Source organism: Lichenostomus cassidix, chromosome 4A, assembly GCF_008360975.1.
Source record: "Lichenostomus cassidix isolate B80296 chromosome 4A, HeHo_3.0, whole genome shotgun sequence".
NCBI lineage: Eukaryota > Metazoa > Chordata > Aves > Passeriformes > Meliphagidae > Lichenostomus > Lichenostomus cassidix.
Window position 1 is genome coordinate 18,423,953 of NC_139485.1, and position 21,131 is coordinate 18,445,083.

General features: G+C 48.6%; 1 protein-coding gene across 4 annotated transcripts in view; it reads left to right on the forward strand.

The window, feature by feature from the left end:
* The first annotated feature begins 1,781 nt into the window (after window positions 1-1,781).
* FGF13 (fibroblast growth factor 13) overlaps window positions 1,782-21,131 on the forward strand; it is a 206,884-nt gene continuing 187,534 nt past the window's right edge. For 2 of the 4 annotated variants that reach the window (XM_085060763.1, XM_085060768.1), the window contains exon 1: window positions 1,782-1,983. In XM_085060763.1, coding sequence (XP_084916889.1) covers window positions 1,935-1,983 — 49 coding nt within the window. In that variant the 5' untranslated portion in view covers window positions 1,782-1,934. Of the gene's footprint in view, window positions 1,984-9,955; window positions 10,054-10,079; window positions 10,207-21,131 lie in introns of those variants that run through there. The other 2 variants (XM_085060767.1, XM_085060766.1) reach the window with 2 other exon arrangements.

Here is a 21,131-nt window from a genome sequence, read left to right on the forward strand (position 1 = left end):
CAACTGTGATCCTGGCTCTTGATTCTTAGCTTCAACAGCCCTAACAGCCCTAACAGCCCCTGATCTGCAGCCCCTGATCTGCAGCCCCTTGTGCACAGCGGCAATGAGACTTCGTCCCACGCTGTTTCATCACCCAGTTCCTCGGAGGCTGCCGTGCCTGGCTTGGGGCAGCGCCGTGCCTGGCCTGGGGCAGCGCAGGAGGGGTCAGCCCGCCGTAAGGCGATCTGCCTCCAGCTGTCCCGGGAGGCAGCAGGGGAGGGGGAAGGGGCAGGAATTCGGCCCCACTAAAAATAGCGGCTGCTGCTCCGTGCCGGGGCTGCTCCGTGCCCGGGCTCCGCGGGGGCTGCGCTGCTCGGAGCTCCGCAGAGGGGCTCGGTGTGCGGAGAGGTGCCCAGGGCACACTGCCTGCCCCGGGCTGCCCAGCCCTGCCTCGCTCCCTCTTGGCCTGGGGAAATCCACTGTGCCCCGCTGCCGCCAGGCCGCTCCGGGGCTCCCGGGCACCCCACGGCTCCCCTTCCCGGCACTTTATTTTGAGCTCTGCTAGCGCGGCCAGGCTCCAGGGGGCTCCAAGGGTTCCAAGGGGTTCCAGGGGATTCCAAGGGGTTCCAAGGGATTCCAAGGGTTCCAAGGGGCTCCAAGAGGCGCCGCCTGCATCGGGTTTCTCCCTCGCCGACGGCAGCCCCGGGCAGGGGATGTTTGGCCCCGCCGAGGAGCGGGGCGACGGGCGAGGGGCGAGGGGCGAGGGGCGAGGGGCGAGGGGCGAGGGGCGAGGGGAAGGAGCGGGGCGGGACACGGCGGTGTGTAGCCCAGGTGAGGAGCTCTGGCTGCTCTTGGGGTGCCCTGCTGATCCCCGAGCTCCGATGGAGGGGGAGAGAGAGGGGCAGCGCCGTCGCACAGCCCGGAGCACAGCAGCAGGGCTGGGGGCAGCCGGCTAAGGCTCTGCGTGTTGTTCCCTGTGAAAGGAACCCTGTGCCCCTCCGTGTCCCCCGGTAACGGGAACCCTGTGCCCCTCCCTGTCCCCCGTTAACAGGAACCCTGTGCCCCTCCGTGTCCCCGGCCGGCGCCTGGCACTCCCGCCGCGGCAGCAACAGGCTGCGAGCTCGGGCGGTGCCCAGAGCCTCCCGGTGCAGCAGCAGGAGGGTGGGAGCGGCTCCCCGAGCGGGGGGACAGTCCAGGTCCGGCCGTGGGCATGGCCGTGCGGCTGCAGGGCAGCGGGATGCGTGTTGCCCCCCCGCAGCCCCGCACGGATGATCGCAGCCGTGTGGCCATGGGGAAGGGGCTGCGCGGAGCCGGGGGGGCTGGAGGGGCAGCTCAGCCCTGCTCGCTGCCGCCAGCGTAAACCTGCCGCCTCTTCTGCAGTGACGGGGACTCGCGTCCTCCTCCTCCTCCTCCTATCCGCGGCCGCAGCTCTGCCGCTCCATCCCATTATTATTATGGGAGGATGCGAAAAGAGAAAAACCCAAAGCCAACACGCCCAAGCGAACAACCCCCCCTAGTCACGGTACCCCCCTCCCCCCGGTCGGTGGGACTTCCAGGACCAGCTGCGCTTCCCTGGCCCTGGGGAGGGCAGGCAGAGCCGGGGAGGCGGGGGAAGGAGGGGGCCGGGGCCGGGCAGACACGGGGAATATCGCTTTTGTCTCCGGCACGGCGAGCGGCGCAGGGGCTCGGTGCTGCGGCTGCCGGAGCCCCCCGCTCCCCGCTCCGCTCCCGCAGGCTCCGCGCCGGCGCCGCCGGGCTCCGAGGCTCCGCGCCGGGGAGCGGGCAGCTCGCCGGCTCCTCATCTTCCCCCCCCTGCCCTTCTCCCGGTGTTATTTCTGCCTGTTCGGCGTGGAGGATCCCCCACACGCACGCACGCTGCCCCCCGCCCGAGCTTGCTTTGGGTCCGGCCGGAATTCGCGACGCTCGCGGGGATTTTCCCACCCAAGCTGGGGTCTATGAGCGGGAAGGTGATCAAGCCCAAAGAAGAGAAAGATGCTTCCAAGGGTAAGGCAGGTGCAGCCGCCCCGATGGCCTTAGCGGGCCGGGCGGGGGGCACGCTCCGGGGGCAGCCCGCGGCTCGGGGAGCCCGGCCGGGCAGGGAGCGGCTCGGAGCCCGCCGTGGCCGTGGCGGTGGCTGTCGCTGTGGCGGTGGCAGTGGTGGTGGCTGTGGAGGTGGCTGTGGCGGTAGCTGTGCCCGGCACGGCACGGCTGCTCACCGGGGCCGCTCAATGCGGCACCGCCGGCACTCCGAGCCCCCCGTGCCCGCCGGGGAGGGGAGAGGAGGGTCGGGGAGGCTCCGGCGGGCCGGGGGCGCTGGGCGCTGCGGCGGAGCGGAGCGGGGAGGGGAGGATCGCCATGGAGACCCGGAGCGGGGCTCGGCCGGGAGCGGGGGTCACCCCAGCGGGGCTGGGCAGGGCACGGCAGGGCAGGGCACGGAACGGCAGGGCTTCCCCGGGCCGCCTCGGCCCCGCCACCCGGGCACGGGGCTGTGCGGGATGGGCGGCACGGCCGGGGCACTGCCGGGCTCCCTGTGTCCCTGCCGGGTCCCCGTGTCCCTGCCGGGTCCCCGTGTCCCTGCCGGGTCCCCGTGTCCCTGCCGGGTCCCCGTGTCCCCGCGGTGGCCGCTCGGGCACAGCACGGGTGGCGGTGTCCCCGCTGCGCTGCGGGGCTCCCGGGGCGGTGATGCTGTGTGTTCCCCAACCCATTCCCGTGTATTCCCCGTGTGTTTCTCGCTCGCCCGGAGGCGGCTGGCGCTGGAGGGCTGCGGGCCAAGCCTCCCCCGAGGAAAACCTCTCCTTGGGCACTAGTTTGGTAAAAGCAATGGGACACTTCCCTGTCGTTTGCTTTTTCAGCAGCCTGAGAAGTCAAATCAAAGCAATTCAACATTCCTAGTCTTGATAAAAAGCTTTTTGGTTTCATGATTTTGAAAGTGTGTTTAACACTTTTGAGAGCTATTTTGGTTTGGTTTTTTTTCTTTTCTTTTGTGTGAGTTTTTTGCCCCCAACTCTGTCTCTCCTGTTCTTACTATGTCCTGTCTTATGTCCAGAACCTTAGTGTTGGCATCACATTTTTTTTCACAATAACGCAATCAGGTTCACTACTCAGATGCATTGCAGAATTTTACATTTTTCTAGATAAATAGTTTTTTGCCTTTCCATTATCTATTTTGAAGTGGAGTTGGTTTTGATTTTCTTTTATGGTGGCCTTCTTCACTAAACTGCACTTTAAATAATTCATTAAGCAATGCAGAACAAAAGATTCCCGCCTTTCCAAGGAATTCCTTTGCATGATTTAGAACTCTGTTATAACTGTAAGCAAAAAGAATTTCCCATACTTGTGCTATGCTTGCCTGAAAGCTTGCTTTTATAAATCAAGCTTAGGTATTCCATTCTGTGCAATGATGACAAGTTTTAATGATACACTTCATGTCTGAATTGCCTGCTTTGGCACATCCGTGTGTTCCCCACCGGTGGGACAAAGGCATTTGTATCTGCTGGCAGTGAGTCAGGGATGCCTTCGACTGCGAGGCTTTGATGTCACAGTGACAGGGGAGCAGAAGGTGTGTACGCTGAGCCTCCCAAGAAAAGCAGTTGGTGTTCATACTCTGCTTCCAGGAGACGCTGCTACGCTCTCTGAGCTCACAGAAAAACTTTGTTATCACCCGGCAAAGAGGCAGTTTTAGATACAGCAGGAGGAGCTACACGTGTGAGGTGTTTGGTACTGCTGGAGGCAAATGAGTCATGGTTAGCACCTGTGAAATAAGCTTTTCAAAAGGCTCCGGGCGTGGTGAGAAGGAGTTAATATTTACTAGTTCATGTGTAGGCTACATGGTTTTCTGCAGCCTCTTGAGTTGTTAGACAAAAATAGGAAATGGTTTTTCCTCTGAACCACCTGAATTTTCTTTTGGTGAGTGCAAGTGTTAATATTCTTTAATGGGAATGTTTAATTGGCTCTAGCCATAGTAAATCCAGGCTGTGATGGGTGGGGGTTTTTTGTTAGATTTTTTGGTTTGATTGGGTTTTTTTAATACAATAAAACAGTAATTTGCCTGGAAAGGATGGGGTGCCATTTCCTGCATTTTTCTGCAGTTTTGCTGCAGCACTGGAGTCCTGAGAAAAGCTCTGGTTTTGAGTTAGTTAACCCCTCTTTCACAGAGCAGTACAATCATGTTCCATGTGTGAGTAGCTCAGTGTGGTGATAGTTCTGCACCCCGTTCTGGAAGGTAAGGTGATGTAGTTTGAACACCTGCTGGACATGCAGGTGTCCCACGGTTATATCTGCACAATAACTGTGAAGTGCTTCCCAGTGAGAGCAATGTCAGCTTTTCCTGCTCCTGAAGCTTTCTTAGGCACTCCAGGGCCATGCATGAGATGAGACTTTGCTGTAGTTCTCTACAGAACTTGGGGAAGGCCATACTCAGCCCAAATGTAAGAGCTGCTCTGAGTAAGTTCTTGAAAGACACTTTCTTCAATCGGCTTTTGGGGTGGGTCTTTGTAGAAAAAACTGATTTATCCAGGGCCTTGAAAGGCCATGGATTTTGGGGGGAATAAGCACAGTCCAGTTAAATTACCCTTTTGTAAAGTCTGTGGTGCCGTCAGTGGAGTTTTGCAGGTGTTACAAAAGTATCAAAATCTCTTTTTAATAAAAATATTTGGGTTTTTTTCACTTCTTCTCTGAAGCCAGAGGAAAGTAACTGCTTACTTTAAAGTCTGGTGGTCCCACTTGTAAGTCCTGCCTAGAAAACCCAGTGATGACTTTTGCTCAGCATTTGGTTGATTTTCAAAGTGGCTGTGGATGTTTTAGAATTCTCTATCCCAATCTAACTAAACTCATGGGTTACCAGGATGAAGTCAGGGATGTGCACCTTTACTTTCTGCAGGATGCTGCATGAACTGTGAGTGTATCCCTGTGAGATCATGGCATTGATTTCATGGATTGTGGTTTTTTGGGCTGTGTGAGTGTCAGGCAGGTGGTGGATGCTGCTAGCCCAGGTAGCTCCAAGCTGCTGCCACAGGCAGGCTGGCAGTGCTGCTCTCCAGGGTGGAGGCTGTCTGGGGCAGCAAGCAGCTGTTCAGAGAGCAGCCTTGTCCCTCTGGGGTGGTTTCAGGCATGGTTTCTGTGTCTCTCCTCACTGTGCAGTGTTTCCAGGGTCAGCAGGAATGTGAGGACCTGGAGAAGAGCTCAGCATCCTGCAGTGCATTGGGATGTGTGAGGGCTGTGAGCAGCTCTGCTGGGCTGTGAGCAGCTCTGTGCTCAGCAGGTGCATCCATTCCCAGGACAGCAGAGCAGCTCCCACCTGAGGGTTCTTATCCTGAGCTGCTGTGCAGAGCCACAGCTGTGCCTGGCCAGGGGACTTTGCCAGCTCTCACCCAAAAGTTCTGTCCTTGCACTATCAGACACCTGCAGTGTCCCCAGCAACCCTTGGGGCTGTATCAGCATAGCCTGGTTTGAATTAAACAGCTTTTCTCTGGTGTTTGGGGCAGAGCTGTGGGGCATTAAAAGGGTGCTGAGAGGTGCTGAAAGCCCTGTTGTGCTTTGGGTCTGGCCTTGAGGAGCTCGTGCTGTCTGCTGGTACAGCCTGACTCCTTCCAGAGGCTGCTGGGTGATTTGTGGCTCCTCTCAGCAAAGTCATGGAGCAGAGAGGCTGAAACTCAATCTGAGGAATGGATTCATCTGCATTTGTGTTTCTTTCTACTGAGCAAACTATGTCTGACTGGCTTCCCCATCAAAGCAGGTGCAGGGGGATCTCTTCCTGTCACCTTGATGTCACCACAAGAAGCTTGCATAGCTTTGTCCAAAAGTCTGATAACCTCAGCCATAAGCAGTGAGAAAATGCAGAGTGTATTTTCTTCTCCAGAAAGCAAAATAGGAACATTTTTGAAGCTGAAAGCTTCTAATCTGAGATGAGTGTATTGAAATAGTGACAGTAACAGTGAAGACTTTGGAAGTACAGGTACTGTTCTAATTCAGTGACAGCAGAAAACAAAGCACTTAGAGAAATCACTTGGCAGGAAAAATAGAAGTCAGAATTTTGAGGTATCTATTACTGCTTTTCCTGGCTTTATGGGAATATAGTATAATGCAGCTTCTGATTGAAAGGTCTGGAGAAAAGCTGACAAAAATAAAGAAGCTGATCTCAACAGTTATATTTCTATGATACTGAATCATGAGAAAGCAACTTACTTGAGGGACTGAAGAAGAGCAGCATGTAAGCTGACCACGTCTTGGTCTGAGTCCACAGAATCAAAATTAGCAGCAAGTGCAGAGCTGGGTGAGAAGGGGGAAGGGAGCACAGTGCTAATAGCCCCAAGTGCTGCTTGGCCAGCTCGGCTCAGAGGCAGGGCACTTCTTTGTCGTCTTGGCAGAAATTTGGGTGCCAGTTCTTCTGTGTTTCAGACAAAAAGCCCCACCAAACTTCAGCAGCAGCTGCAGGTTAGGATGTGAACTTGAGTTTCTGTTCAGGCAGATGTTTGCCAGCAGCAGATTGGATCTTTTTGTGGTCAGTTGGTGCTATTGACTTATGCATCAGAACTTGTGTTCATAAACATTTAATGACACCAAGGAATGAGTGTTAAACTCAATGTTCCTGTTTAGTTCACTTCACACTGGCAATCTCTGAGCCTCCTATCTGAGCTGCAGATCCACTTTGAATAGATTCCTGCATTGCCCCTGGAAAGTGACAGAATCTGGGTGTGACCCATCCCATCCTGGATGTGAGTGCTGCAGGTCACAGGAGATGCTCAGCACTTGGCTGAGCTCCTGAGCCATTCAGAATTCCCACTGACACCAGTGGGAGTTCTCTGTCTGCCTGTGGCATTGCCTCTCGTTAGTGGGTGGTTGTTAATGTGCCCATGCTTGGAATATTTACAGTAACTACCTCCTGTTCTGACTCATTATCTGCGACTGCCTTTGGTACCACAAATGACAGCAACTCTTCCGAAAGGAAACATCCTTCCCTCTCCATCCCCAGACAGTGCCCCTCACCGTGTTGTGTTGATAAAACAGCAGCAGCCAAAAGGTGGAAGTGGTGTTGAGATCAACATGCCAGCACATTCGTGCTCTTTGGGGATTTTCAGTGTTGAAGGAATGCACAATAAGGGAGGATTTTCAGGGAGGAGCTCCACACCCTGGGGTTTGTTACAGTGTTGGTTCTTGTGTGGTGCTGCCGAAGAACTCATGCTGTACAGAGGGTAGGAAAAGACAGTCTTTTTTTTTTTTTTTTTTTTCTTCTAGAGGAAAACTTAATAGTAGTTGCTTCTTGGCAGATGCCAAATCTTACGTTGAAAGGCAACTCTCCCCGGCAGATTTAGCAAAGGGAGGAGCACCAGCATCCTCAGCACATGAAGAAGAATTTGCATGGCTTAGGCTCCTGGCATCTCTGCTCTGTGGCCACCCACAGTATACTGGAGACTTGTCATTAGCTGTATTTGTGCCATTTGCTGTGATTTCCTGTGAGGCATTGGTCTTAGCCCTGTGCTTTGGGGGTTTTGTGCTGCAGTGTAGCCTTGGGTCAGAAGAATGTTGATTTTCCTCTCCCATTCCTCATTGTGTGTCATTGCTGAAGAGGACTTGGCTTCAGGGTTACATGAACCACTTCCCTAGGAGTGCAGACATGGCAAGTCCTGTTCCTCAGCCTCCTCCCTGCAAGCAGCCAATCCATGCTTCTGTAAAATCCTCTGTAAGTCTGGAGGTGTCCTGTGTGCAAACAAAACGTTTGTAACTCTAGGAGGAGAAGCTGCACATCCCAGATGAGCTATAGCTGAGCATTTTCAGAGCAGGACTCTGGTGTTTGTGTGTGTTGGAGAGGAGCTGCCCTGCTGGATGCTCACAGATTCTGTGCTTTCTGAGCTCTTTGTGGCACTGAAGGTTCCTCAGCCACTCATATCCCTCTTGGCTGACTTGGCTCTGACTTGTGTACCTCAGACTGTTTTTCTTTCCCCAACTATGTCATTGGACCTAACAACATTCCCTGCTTTTCCCAAAACATGTCATGGTCAAGTTTACATGAAAAGCCATGTTAAAAACCAAAATGAGACAACTGTGGTATATATGTTATTTACAATAATCCTTTTATTTTTGTGTGTGGTATCTTGGGTAGAGGGTTTTCTTGAATTGCCTGGTCTGGTTTTTTGCTCAATATTTGTGTTGTGTTGCTGAGTGAAATGAAGGCGAAAATAATTTAAATTGCACCCTCAGGCAGGTAACAATTCAGCTCTTTTCATGAAGAGAGTGTAAAGTGAGACTGTTCTCCACTTAATTAGTTTTGTGAGAGTGATGTATAAGGCAAGGTCAGAGCTAAAGGAAGAAAGGGCTGGCATGGATTGAGCACTGCTTACGTTGCTTGAATAATTAGAGCATCACTGTGAGGTGGGAGGGAGCAGAGGACAGAAATGAAGTGGGAAGAAGAGATATTCCTGAAATAGCAATCGAATAGCCATTGATCTGGGCTGCATTACATATCCACAGTTCAAGATTGACTACATCTGAACTAATGGTTGTTTGTTCCCTGTGACACAGGCTGTGCTTGTAGCTGAAATGAAGGTGTGTTTATAGAGATCCCTCTGCTCTGGGGCTAAAGGGATCTCTAGATGCTTTTCAGCTGAGGCTTCACATAACTGACACAGGGCTCTCTTGGTTGCTTTAAGAATAAATTGTTTAACCAGTGCTTGATATTTTTGTTATTTTGATATTTTTGATATTTTGAACCCAATTTAGGGTGAATTTCTTCTGTGTGAATGGGATCAGAGCAGAGGTGTGCATGGTGTAATCTCAGCTGAGTGTTCCAAGGCGTTTGCTTTGGGTGGCACTTAGGTAACACTTCAGGAGGTCTGAGCCACTTTCCCCTGCACCCCATAGCCTGTTGATTCCAATCCAGTTGTAATTAGCACTCACCTAATTGGTTGTTCTGTTCATCTTGTGTGTGGAATCACAGAAAGGTCCACACTGGCAGGGAGCACTGGAGCTCATCCAGTCCAACCTCCCTGCAACCTCAGCAAGGTCTCCTGAGTGCATCACTCAGGTTTGAGTCCAGACAGCTTTTGTGCATCTCCAGAAAAGGGGAAGCAGGAGTTCTCAGAGTTTTTCCTCTTCTGTTGGTGACATTTTGCTCAAATTTTAGAAACTTCTGGTTTTCATTAAATGAAGGCAAGAAGTGTGGGACAATTTTTCTTGCATGAAATTGAAAGATGCCTTTTTGTTCCCCCTTTTGTCTCCTAAGTAGTTCCCTGGAACTGGCCACAGTGTTCGAGTAGCTTAGGCTGGATTTTCTGCCACACGTTGTCAGTGTGCTGTCAAATAGTTAACATAGAAACATTTTTCCTTGGATTTTACATCTGCTGTGGAGTTCTGTGCAGCTATCTTGTACGTTCAGGAGACATTCAGGAGAAATTCTTCTGTTGCTCTTATATCTCCATTTGCCCAAGTTGTGCTACAGGATTGCCTCAGAAATGATAAATGTTTTAATTGTAATTGTAATTACACAGTGCTCCCAACTGCTGTCACTTACACTTTGTTCCTCTGAGTGCTGCAGGAGAATAAGAAACTCTGATGGACCCAATTGTCACTGCAAGCCATTGTCACTTCTTGTGGGGTGCAGAGCTGGAACACCTGATCCGTGAGAGCCTTTCCTAGCGAGATAAAGATGGGGAGTATTTTTGGGGGTTGTAGGGTTGGTGGGAATTACAGGTGCATGCATTTCCTGAGGGAATCATGCTTAGTGCTGGTTTGAGCCCACGGTGCAGTGCAGGTGCTCCCTGCTGTCCCAGGCTGCAGATGGGAAGATCCTTTGCTGTGCAGTCAGAGCAGGGAGGTCCCTGAGCCTCTCTGTGCAACCAGCAGGGTCTGTCATGTGCTCTGCTCCACGCTTGCTTCTCATCTTGCATGCCCGTGCCTGAACGTTCAGAGACTGCCAAAAATAGCTAACTGCTGCCAAGTGATTGGGCAAGGAGAGCTGGAAGGACTTTCATCTGCTGCTCTTCCCTTCTTGCCCCTCTGCCCCGTGTTTGCATTCTGAGGAAAGGATATTGGGTTTGAATTTGGTTTTGGCAGAATTCAGTAGAAGGTTGTAAAAGTGAAGTAAGTCAGAAGGGATCGAATGGCAAGTCTCTCCTTGGTCACCTAATGGGATGGCTACAGCAGCAGAAAGTCACAAGTCTGACTCCAGGCAGTCCCAGGAGCTGAAAAAAGGTTTCTGGGGTGAAGTGTGAGCTGTTTCAGGTCCACTCTAAGGTCAGGATGCTTGCTGGCAGGGAGGCTGGTGAAGGACCAAGTCAGTGTTGGTGCTGGAGCTTGGCTGTGCCTGGCTGGTGCTGGAGCTTGGCTGTGCCTGGCTGGTTGGCATTCAGAGCTGTGCTCCTTGGCCACTGCAAAGCAGCACATTCAGTTTCTTGGGCTGGCAGAGGGGTTGGGCTGTTTGCTTTGGGCTTGGGTTTTATGTCGTTTGTTTTGTCCTTTTTTCTTGGCAAATTAGCATTGCAAACCCCTTTTTCAAGGTCTGTTTGTATAATTGTGTCTTTGGGAGGAATTGTGTGATTTCTAGGATGTTGGGAGTAACAAACTAGTACAAATAATAGTTTTCTCATAAAAGTCAGTAGGTGATGGGAGGAGTGAAGACTTGGTAGACAGAAATCCAGTAACTCCACAAGGAGAGAACAGCATGGAAGACAGGAGAAAGGTAAATTTGTACTTTTTCCTAGTAGTTCATTTCAGAACACTAGATGTTCTTGTTTAGGGATGCTTAATTTAACTTGGAGAAATTAATGAATGTAGAGGAGAACAGGATTATGCAGAGCTGTGAAAATTGTCAGTTCTTCTCATGGCAACTTTCAGGGTTTAAAAATTTGAATTTGTTCCCCCACTGGGTCATAAGCAAAACTTCTTTGAGGTTACTCAGGAAAACAAGCACAGTAGAAGTATTTTAAGGAAAAATATCTGTCAGGTTTTCCATCTCTGTCCTTGTTCCACCCTTGGTCTGAAAAGGCCTCCTGTCAAAACTGAGATGGTTTTGCAAGACTTTTGAGTATGATCAGAAAAATTAGTTAGGCAGTTCTGGACAATGTTGGGAGGAGATTTTGGAATGTATAACAGTTAAAAAACCCAGTTTTGAGTCAATGGTGTGGAGGATGGCAGAGCTCTGTAGTGAGGCTGGGGGGCTTTTGGTCTGGAAGTGTCTGGGGTTTATTTCACTCCGTATTTGATTGTGAAGGATGAACTTCCCATTGCTTTATGGAATGAATAAGATGTGCCAGGCTGAGAATGCAAGGAGGAGAAAATGTGGTGTGGGGGCAGCAGAAAGCAAATTCTGTGAAACTTTGAACGATGGAAAAGTAAGCTTTGAAAAGTCTCTGCAGAGCACAGGGAAGCTGAAAAATGTAATGGAAGAGATATTATGGGCATAATTCATCAGTGTTTCTGGAAGTGTAACAATAGGCTGGCTATTGTTTTCTCAGTGTGTTTTCTCGGTGCTCAGGGTGGTTTTGAGGGGCAGAAAGCAGCAGTCAGGGTAAGCTGAGGCAGGGAGAGATCAGTGGGGAGAATTTCAGTGCAGCCAGAGAACAAGGGAGACATGGAGTAAGCATGGCAGAGATGGAGATAGTGAGGCAAGGCGAGGAAAAGGAGCTTTGGATTTGCTGCAGCTCCAGGGCTTTTCCTAAAGATGACCAAAGATAAGTGTTTATCATCACTGTTGGCAGGAGCTGGCAAAATGATTAGCATTTGAGCTGCAAATACTGACTGTATTAAGAGAAATACCTGTGCAGAAATACCTTTGCAGACTTTGGGTTAGCTGGCTGAGTTCATTGCCTGAGGAGGTTTTCCACCAGTTGGGTCTTTTGCAGATTGCCTGAAAAGTACCCAAATTGTGAAGTGGCAGGAGAAGGCTGAACTTCTAATCGAGAGAGACAGAACTGGGTTTACAAGTGAAAAATAAATAAATCGTTAAATATCTGCAAGGGAGACCCAGCTCAAAGGGGTGTGAATGTTCTGGTCAGTCAGAGCTCAAGGATCTAAAAAACCTTCAGACATCTTGTCTGATTTTTCACCTTTTCAATTTATAAAACTGTGACTATTTTTGTTGCTTGTCAGGTCTGTGTCCTACATGTATTGCTGCAAACACCCAAGAATGAAAATGCTTTTTTAAATGACGTCTTCAGGTTGTCCCCTGCATGTGCCAAGGTGCCCAAAGTCTTGCTTTCCCTTTCCCATAGGACAAAAAGATGTGTGCTGAGCCTGCAGTGGGTTGGGACAAGTGCTGTCCTTTAATTACCAGTCCTGTCAAAGCCCTCGTGTGGCACCAGTGTCAGTCAGCCTTGTCAGCCCCAGCAGTGAATCTGGAATGACCAATTCAGTTGTTCTGAAGCTCAGGAGCTCTGTCACAGAAAAGATAAATACATTTACTGGTGTGTAGAAGGCAGTGTGGGGCTACATGGACATTTTCACTGAATTCAAAGTGTGTGCTTCTGCCAGACTTAACTGAATAATTACCAGATGAAATTATTTGGGATTTGGAAGTCAGATCTTTTTCACTGATAAAGCAGCTTGAAAAAAAATTTAGGTCCTCACATTTTCTGGTGGCATGAATGGGGTTAACTTCTGTAGTAGTGTTGAAAGCAAAGAATCCCCAACAGCCCTGCCTTTGAAACTCTTAGTGATCCCAGACTGCAGTGGAAGCACACAGGTTTGACAGCCTAAAATGCTGTAAGAAGGACTTGACAATCTGTCCTGCAAGGTGCCAAGCAGCTCTAGGTTTCACTTACCCCAAACCTGTCAGTGCTGTGGTGTGGGTCCCCATCAGTGAATGTTGTATGTTCCTGTCATGCCATGTTCCCACTAGCACAAATTCTCACGTTCAGTGTACTTCAGGAGCGACTGAATGTGCATGAGGGAATGTGTGTGAGTGACAAAAGGCTTATAAAAGAAATCAGGAGAGCACAGCTCACTTCCCTGCCTCCTTTCAGACGTGTGTGATGAGCTGTTTGTCACGCAGCACCTCTGTCACTGACAGCAGATAACTCACTGCTCTCCTTTCATCAGTTGGGAAGATCATTGCTGGTAATTCATCAGCAGATTCTTACACTCAGCGTGAAACCCTCTTCTTTTATATGTCTTTTCTTAAAGTGCTTTTGCCTCCTCAGTCAGATCTCTAATTACTGTTCTTAGTGCTGCTTTAAACATTTTTAACTATCCCTGTGCATGGGATGTGTTTGAATAACTACTGGTGAGAGACTTTGATAGCCAATTGGTGTTTATTTGGGTTATAGAGAACAGAACCTGAGCCAGTCCTGTCTGGTCAGTTAGACTGAAACATGATTTGTGCTGCTCAGTATCAGCCTTGCTGGATAATATCCTCAGTGGAAATGCTTTGCATTTCATAGTGCTAACCACTGTTGTGATGAGTATTTTAAATATTTGCTCTCTTTTTTTCATTTTTCTCTTTATAAGTAGTGTGTGTGGGATTGTGTTGAATCAATGTTCTCTTTTAAAATAACCTGAAGATGGCTAGAATAGACTGTAACTCCCAGGCTTGGGATCTGTGTGTGTACAAGGAATTGCCATGACAGTTCCAGCAGGTTAATAGAGACTGAAGTATGTAAGACAAACAGATTTGGTTCCTGAAATCTGATCTTGCAGCAGCAGAAGATCCTGCTGGTGAATAAAGGGAGCAGAACCCTGTGCTTAGTTTGCATCCCCAAAGGTTGCCTGGAGGATGCTGTTAACTGAGAGAGTCATTTGAAGTTTACTCTGTCCTGTACTGGATATTTTTTTAGGCAACTGCTGCCTCTCCAGTTCTGCTGTATTATGGTCGTTTGAGCTTCAGAATTTGGCTTTGGGAATTACACAGTATAATTCAGTCTCTTGCATTATCTTCATCTGTTTCTTATTTATGTTTTACCTTTATTCACAAGCTGAAGGATTATTGACTCAAAGGTCTTGAAGGATCATTAACACCTTGGTAAATATGGTGTGACTGAAGAGTCTTTAAAAGGTGGTGGCATCAATTTTTGACCCAGTCAAAACACCACCACAAAGCACGGAAATGTTATTTTTATGTGCATTTTCTATTCAGTATTCAGATCTGCAGTGTGCTATATGATGTCTGTGTTTTACTGGGCAGAGAGAGCAGCTGATGCTTTATAAATTCTCGCTAATACTGCTGTGATCAGTGTAAGTTTATTGCCAGATAAACAAGTTCTTTCTGTGGAGCATGACTGCATTGTAGGCTCCAAACCCTGGCTGCAGTGATGTAAAAAATCAGTGGGCTGGCTGAGGAGACCTCAGAGCAGCAGGAGTTTGAAGCTTATGATCAAACTGGGGGAAGAAACCAGATCTGCCTTTGTTTGTGAACTTTTAAATCTCATGGCAGTGAAGCAGGCTGCCCTCGTCTGCCCAGCTTTGTTTTCCAAGATGTAATTCATCCCTTGCTCACTGACTTGAGTAAATCAATTAAAACTCGTGTGTGTGACAAGGCTTTGGTGTGAGCTAATTGATCAGGACGTGCAGGCACAGGAGCAAGGCGTGGGACAGATTTTAGAGCAGAGGACTGAAACTTGAGGAGGTTTCTTTTGATGTGGCATGGTGGGAGCTAAATTCCCACCCTCTGCAGCAGCAGGCTTTGCTCTGGTGCTGTGGAATTAAACACTCCTCTTTGCTTGCACCCAGGTTAGTCTTTTTCAGCTTATCCTGTGGGAAACACTTCATGACTCAATCCTTTTCACTTCATCTGGGACAGAACTGAAGGATGGGAATCTCAAAATGCAAAGACTGCAATTGTCCACCTCTTTCAGTGGGATAATATGGGTCACTCATTATTTCCTGCACCTTGGAAATTCACTAATTATTTCCTGCACTCTGGAATCTGCTCCCTTTTCAGTTCCTCTGCCTCTCTGATTGCTGTCCACAAGCTGGGGTGACAAACATGTGAATCCTTCTTGTGCCCCTCTAAGTGCCTCATAAACCATCAGGATCTCCTTGAGCCCAGCCTGGAGCCCTGGAGGGTGCAGCTAAAAGGGAACGAGCAGCTGGCCAGGCTTGCCTGCAAAGACAAGGTCCTCCTTAGCCCCAGAGAGGACACAGAGCTCAGCCAGGGCAGCAGCTGTGTGCCTGAGGAGTGGCAGGAAAATCAGCATCTGCCACCACCCAGCCTCCCAGCTCATCCCTGGGATATTTTTAGAGTTGTAATAGTTTCTTGCTCTTGTTTTTCCTCCCCAGAAAAATGATCCCTTGGCTGGAGCTGGGTGTGAGCTATTGGGAATTGATGAGTTGTTTGTGATCCCAAATCCAAAGGGAGGGAGGGCACTGTGAGCTCTTCCCTGTCGGGCACAGAGGAAGACCTGATGAAAAGCAGTGTTGCTGAATCTTATTTATAGCTCCTGTCCTGTGGTGGTGTTTTTGTTGTTGTTGTTCGATCATTTGGGGTTTTTTTTAGGTCTGAACTGCTTCTGTCAGGGGTCAGGTTCTGTCAGAAGAGCACCATGTGTATGTTTGTTGTGGCCCAGCCTGGCTGACTTGGTGGCTGATGTGTCCTCATGCTGCTGTGATTGGCACTGTGAGTTCCTTTGCTAACTCACTGCATGGTGGTGCTTCCTGGGCACCAATCTCCATCCACACCAAGGTATTTTGTATGTTATTGTTGCATTTTCCCCTCCAGCCTCTGGCAAATACTGCTGTTGTCAGCACATCTGGGTGTCCTGGGTGAGGCCAGCTGAGGTGGTTCTCCAGTGGAGATGGCATAGAGATCCATGGGGTGTCCCTGGTGGGCTCATCCTGTGCTTGGGTGTGCCAGTCACCAATCCAGGGGGATATTTCTGCTGGATTTGGTGCTGCTGATCCCAGCCTTCCCTCTCTGCTTGCTCAGGTGAGAGGATTGCAGTCCATGTAACATCCATGGTGGGCTGTGCAAGGTGCTGTTGTCACCTGCTCATTGAAAACATTTTTTTTTGAGAATGTTTAGTTTAAACAGCTTTGTAAAAATATTCTGTGTTGACTGTGTGTCTGTGCACCCTTTTGGGTTTTTTTGGTTTTTTTTTTTTTTTTACTTCCTTTAAGTTTCCCTGTTTCCTCCCTGGTTGTGTTCTTGCCCTGGGCCAGGCTTGCTGTCAGAGGAGTTGATGCAAATCCTGCAGCCATGGTGTGGCCCAAGCTCTGCTCTTTGCTTCTGTTATTCTGAATGTCCTGTTCATGTCCTGCAGCCTTCCCTTGTCACACTGACAGTAAATTGGGAACCAACAGCACTGCTGCTCTGGCGGCAGTTTGCCCGAGGTGCTAACAATCAGCTAAAACTGACTCAGATCGGGATTTTAATTGGTTTGATTTTTGCCAGTGGCTTCAGAAGGAAAGCTATTTTAGTCCTTCTTCATCCTTGGTCAGTTTTGTTAATCTGTCTGTGGCTTTGCAGACCTCCAGGGCTTCCAGGAGAGGTGGAGGTTTGGAGTGCAGCTCATCCTGCAGTGCTGGGGCTCTGGTGGTCCTTGGCTTCTAGTGGCAGCAATACTGTGGCTTGGAAGGGCAGAATGTGCCAGTTTGAGGGGACAGGACACCTACTGATCTCTGTAAGAAGGTGTTTTGCATGTAAGAGAGGAGGCATTCACATGGCAGTTTTTCACTTTGGTTTCAGTTGTTCTTCCTGTGATATTTTTCCCCTTGGACTGCTGGCCTTGCCTTTAGAACCAAGGGAGGATAATTCAGCACAGAGATGAGTGATGACACGAGTTTGTGCTCTTTTACTGGGAGACAAGAGCAGTCAGTTTACCTTCATTTTTAATGCTTTGATTCTTTGGCAAACATCAGAGGTGTTGAAACCGCTCATGGGAAAAATAAATTCTGCACCCAGGGTTGGTGTCTGAAGGCATTTCCATGGCAGGAGCCTGCAGGCACACTGCTCAGAGAGCCTCCTGCACTCACATCTCTGCAGGGAAAGGACAGATAACCTTCTCTGATTGTCCTTTCTTCAGCCTCTGACACCTTCTGCCTCCCCAGCTGCAGCTCACTGCTCTCTTGGCTGGGCTGAGGTGACAAATTATGGATATCTGGAATGCCAGTGAGAATCATTTGAACATCAACAATAACATCTTGAATAGAACATGTTGAATTAAAAATGTGCAAGCAGCTTTGTCTTTCTGTTCAGAAGCTCCTGGGTGCAGATTTTGGCTTCCCTTGATTGATGGTTTGAATGTCCCTTCAGTTCAGGGAAAGCATGTTGAACTGTGGTGCTTTAAGCTTATTGAAAATGTGATCAACAACAAAGTAAATTCAGGAACTGGTTAATTTGAAGTTTATATCCTTTCCATGAGACATATTTGTTCAATTACATTATCTGCTAATTGTATTTCTGAGCAATTTCTTGCAGAGACTTTTAACTGCGTGTTCTTGATATGAAAGCTGCATTATTCTCTCGAGGAGATAGTTAGTGACACACTGAGCTCAGTTCATGCTGTCTGCTGTTTGCCTCTGTGGTAAAACCTGAATTTTAGTGGGTAGAGGAGAACTTTTCTGTATATTCTCTTCTTTATGATGGAGGTGCTTGCTGGAAGGCTTTTCCTTGCAAATAGATGAATTGGTTGTGATTATTTTTCCCTTCTTTAAGTCATTTAAAAACCATAATTAATCATGAATTTTTTTGTGCTATTTAAAAACCACCAAACTGAAATAACTATGGGCCATGCAGTTCATTATTAGAAGGCTCTTCTGAATCAGAAAACCTTTTGAAAATACATCACTTTGAAACACAAATACTGCTGGCTGGTGCTGGGCTGTGGAGTTTGGAGGAGTTTGTGCTTTGCTGGCGTGAGGAGAGCATCTCCTCTCCCAGCCTCATCAGGAGAGGCAGCTTTTGGAGGGAGTACAAGTCCTTTCCAGAAGTGGTGATGAGGCCAAAGCAGGCTCTTGACTTCTCTTGGTACTAATGGGCTGAAATGGAGGATGGGAAGCCTTGACAGGCCTGGTGAGCTGCCATAAAATTCAGCCTTTAAATTACAGTTTGGCTCCACAAAATGCTGATTGCACTGAGGCTCCTGGGGCATGGCAGACAGAGCCCACTCCTCCGATAAAGTTGATTTCTTTTTCCTGCATCAATATTTATGAATTTTCCCCTGCCACCCTCCAGGCAGCAGTGACCCAGTTTTAGGGTATTGGTATTTATGGGAGATGGGGGTGAGGATAAAATTAGGCTATGAACGTGGTGTTCAGGGCACTGCACAGATCACTGTGGGTGTTGTGTGTGCTGGGGAATTTATTCACATCCCAATCACCAGGGCATGGCTGAGTGTCAGGAGGAGGACAGTGGGTGACAGGGAATGGCTCTGTGTGCCACAGCCTGGTCCAGTCTAGCTGGAGCTGCCATCCTCCCCTCAGCTGGTGTGGGCAGTAGGTCTGGCAGGAGCTCCAGACCACCTTCTGTGGTCCATCCTCAATCCAGGTTAATGAGCTTCCTCAAGGAGAAATGGCTAAAGACAGCAGTGGCTATGGTGGGGTGATTGATGAGATCTCTCTGATCTGAAATAACAATCACCTCCCCATTAAACTGTGCATAACCCATCAGAAATGACATTTTAAAGAGTACTTACCCAAAGCCCAAAAGATTATGGCACACTAAGTTCTCTGCCTGAGGAAAAACAGGGATGTTGTAAATAAACCATTTCCATCAGATTTATCTTTCAGCCCTTTTGTCTTCGTACAGGTGGAGAGCTGGGAATTGTAGTTGTTATCCTAACTTCAAAGTTCCTAGCTTTAAATTGCTACCAAAATGTACTACCTGTACTTCTGAAGGTTTCTGTGGTTTTGTTTTATGTGATTTTAAACTGGGGACTGAGTGGTCAGAGTATTCTCTTGTCTCTACATCCAGATGTTAAATGAACAAATAGTCTGTGTTTGGTCTGAAGCAGAAGGGATGGTGAACTCTATTCCTGCACTTGCAGATCCTCTGGATGCTGAGAGTTGTCTTCAAAATGGTCATCAAGTCCTTTCTCAATGTAATTCATGGATTGTGTGAAAGCTTTCCTTAACTGAATAGTATCTAGTTAATATTTAATATTTCAGGGTTTTCTTCTTTGCTCCATGCACAGGCTGCACCACAGTGCTTTCACACTGAAAGCAGATCCCCAGAAGACAAGATTTTCCAGGCTGCTTAGCTAAGTAAATTCTTCTCATTAACAATAAGGTCTGCACAACCTGGTACTTCTCATTTCAGTGGAAAATTTTTCAGTGACCATAAGCATCCTCAGACTGTCTTTATTCCTTCATGCAAGGAAATCTATCTATGTAACTCTCCACCTGTTAATTTTTTGTTGTGTTTTTAGTAGCAGAATTGCTGTTGAATAGCTCCTGATAAAACTTCTCCACAGATCAGGATTAGCTGAACAAAAGGTTTGGTTTGAGCAGCAAACAGGCAGGCAGTCTGGAAAGGCAAACATCAGAGGAGAATTGTACATTAAACAGCTGACATGCAGTACAGACCAGGATTATACAGTTACTGCTCATCAGTGACTTTTTTTTTTGTCTTTGTCTCCTGAAAACCCTTCCAGGCATCTTTCAAAATAGCATCTCTCTGTCCCTGAATATGTTTAGAGAGCCTTAGCATGAAATCTTAGTGCTTTTCAATGAAGGGAAGAGATGAGTTTGGTGTACCAAACAAGAGCACTCACTTTCTTTGCCAGTACTTTCACATATTCATTGTGTCCTTCTCTGGGAAGCCATTCTCCCTCTGAAGTTCCTGCAATGGTTCTGAGGTTTTGTTGTCCTCAGGCTCTCATGAGCTAGTGCATTTTACTTGTCCAAGTTTCTGTTCTTCTGTTCAAGGTAAATATGTTGGACTAAGCCCACAAGCCCTCAGCAGTGCTGGGATGGAGTTGTTCTGTGAATACACTGCTTACCTGGCTGGGGAATGGTTTCTGTATGCTTGTAGTCCTTTTGACTAGTGAGTGGTTGCAAGCAGACAGAGGGGAAGGAGAGTGTCTGGAGCTGAACTAATCCTCAGCAAATACCTGTGAGCTCTTAAATGACAGTGTAATACAGAACACTGAAGAAGATCAAGAATCTGGAGATGTAAAACTGTTATTTTTGACAGGAGACCCCTGTAGGTGCACAGCTTTCACTTTCCTCTCATAAGTAACTTTGTTCTGACTGCAAAATCAGTATTTCTGTGGGTTTTGTTGCTTCATACCATTGAATTTGGATTTTGAGGAATGATCATGCTGGAAAGGCAAATGTAGATGACCTACCCAGAGCATGGGATGCTGCAGAACCCTCTGTGCCAGGGAGAGGAAACACCTGCAGGGCTCAGCAGGATGCTGTGTGACTCCATGTGAGGATGGGCTGGCACATCTGCATGGTGAAACACAGCTGTGATGTACCCTGAAGGTGCCAGCAGAGCCCAGGGGCACAGTGCTCTGGATCTTCCTGCAGTTCAGAGCTGCAGTTTAACATTTCTACCCAAGCAAACCCCACTACACCTAAAGGTGAAGTTTCCCAGCAGTGCATCAGACCTGCTGCTCCACAGGGTCTCTGTGTTTTGGGGACACCACTGGGTAAGAGCACAGTGGGCTCCTTGTCCTCAGAGCCTGTGTTGGCTCTGGTGCTTCAAACACTTCAGAAAGGGTAATAACAAGGGCTTGGGGCAAGCAGCTCTTCCAGAAGGAAGGAGAGGGCAGTGATGCCTTGGGCAGAAATGTCCCCAGGCTTTCCCTGCTCCCTGGTCCCCTGGCAGATAAGCTGGAGCAGGTTTTGCAGCCAGGCTGCTGCTCTGGGCATCAACACCAGCTTCCCTCTGGATTTGCAGAGCCCAGCTGATCCCAGGATGTCCCTTGGGAATTTCTCAGGGATTTTCACACCATCTGCCTTTGGACCTCCCGTTGGGAGGCCATGGTGGTCAGGAGGCTGATCAAATCCAGTCTCTTTCCCTGGGCTGATCAGAGCTGTGGCTCCTGGAGCTGCAGTGTGCTAAGAACTCCTGTGCCTTTGGTGTCTTTGTGCTTTGAGCTATTCTGTTCTCAGATGACTCCCAGAGGTCCCTTTTCCTTGTGTCCTACACCTCCTTGCTCCACAGCTGCCAACCTTTCATTTTCCCCCTCCACACCCTTCTTTCTTCCTCATCCTTTCCCTAAGGTTGCCAAATTGAATTACATAATTGGGTTAATTCAGAGCAGTCATCTCTAACCTGTATT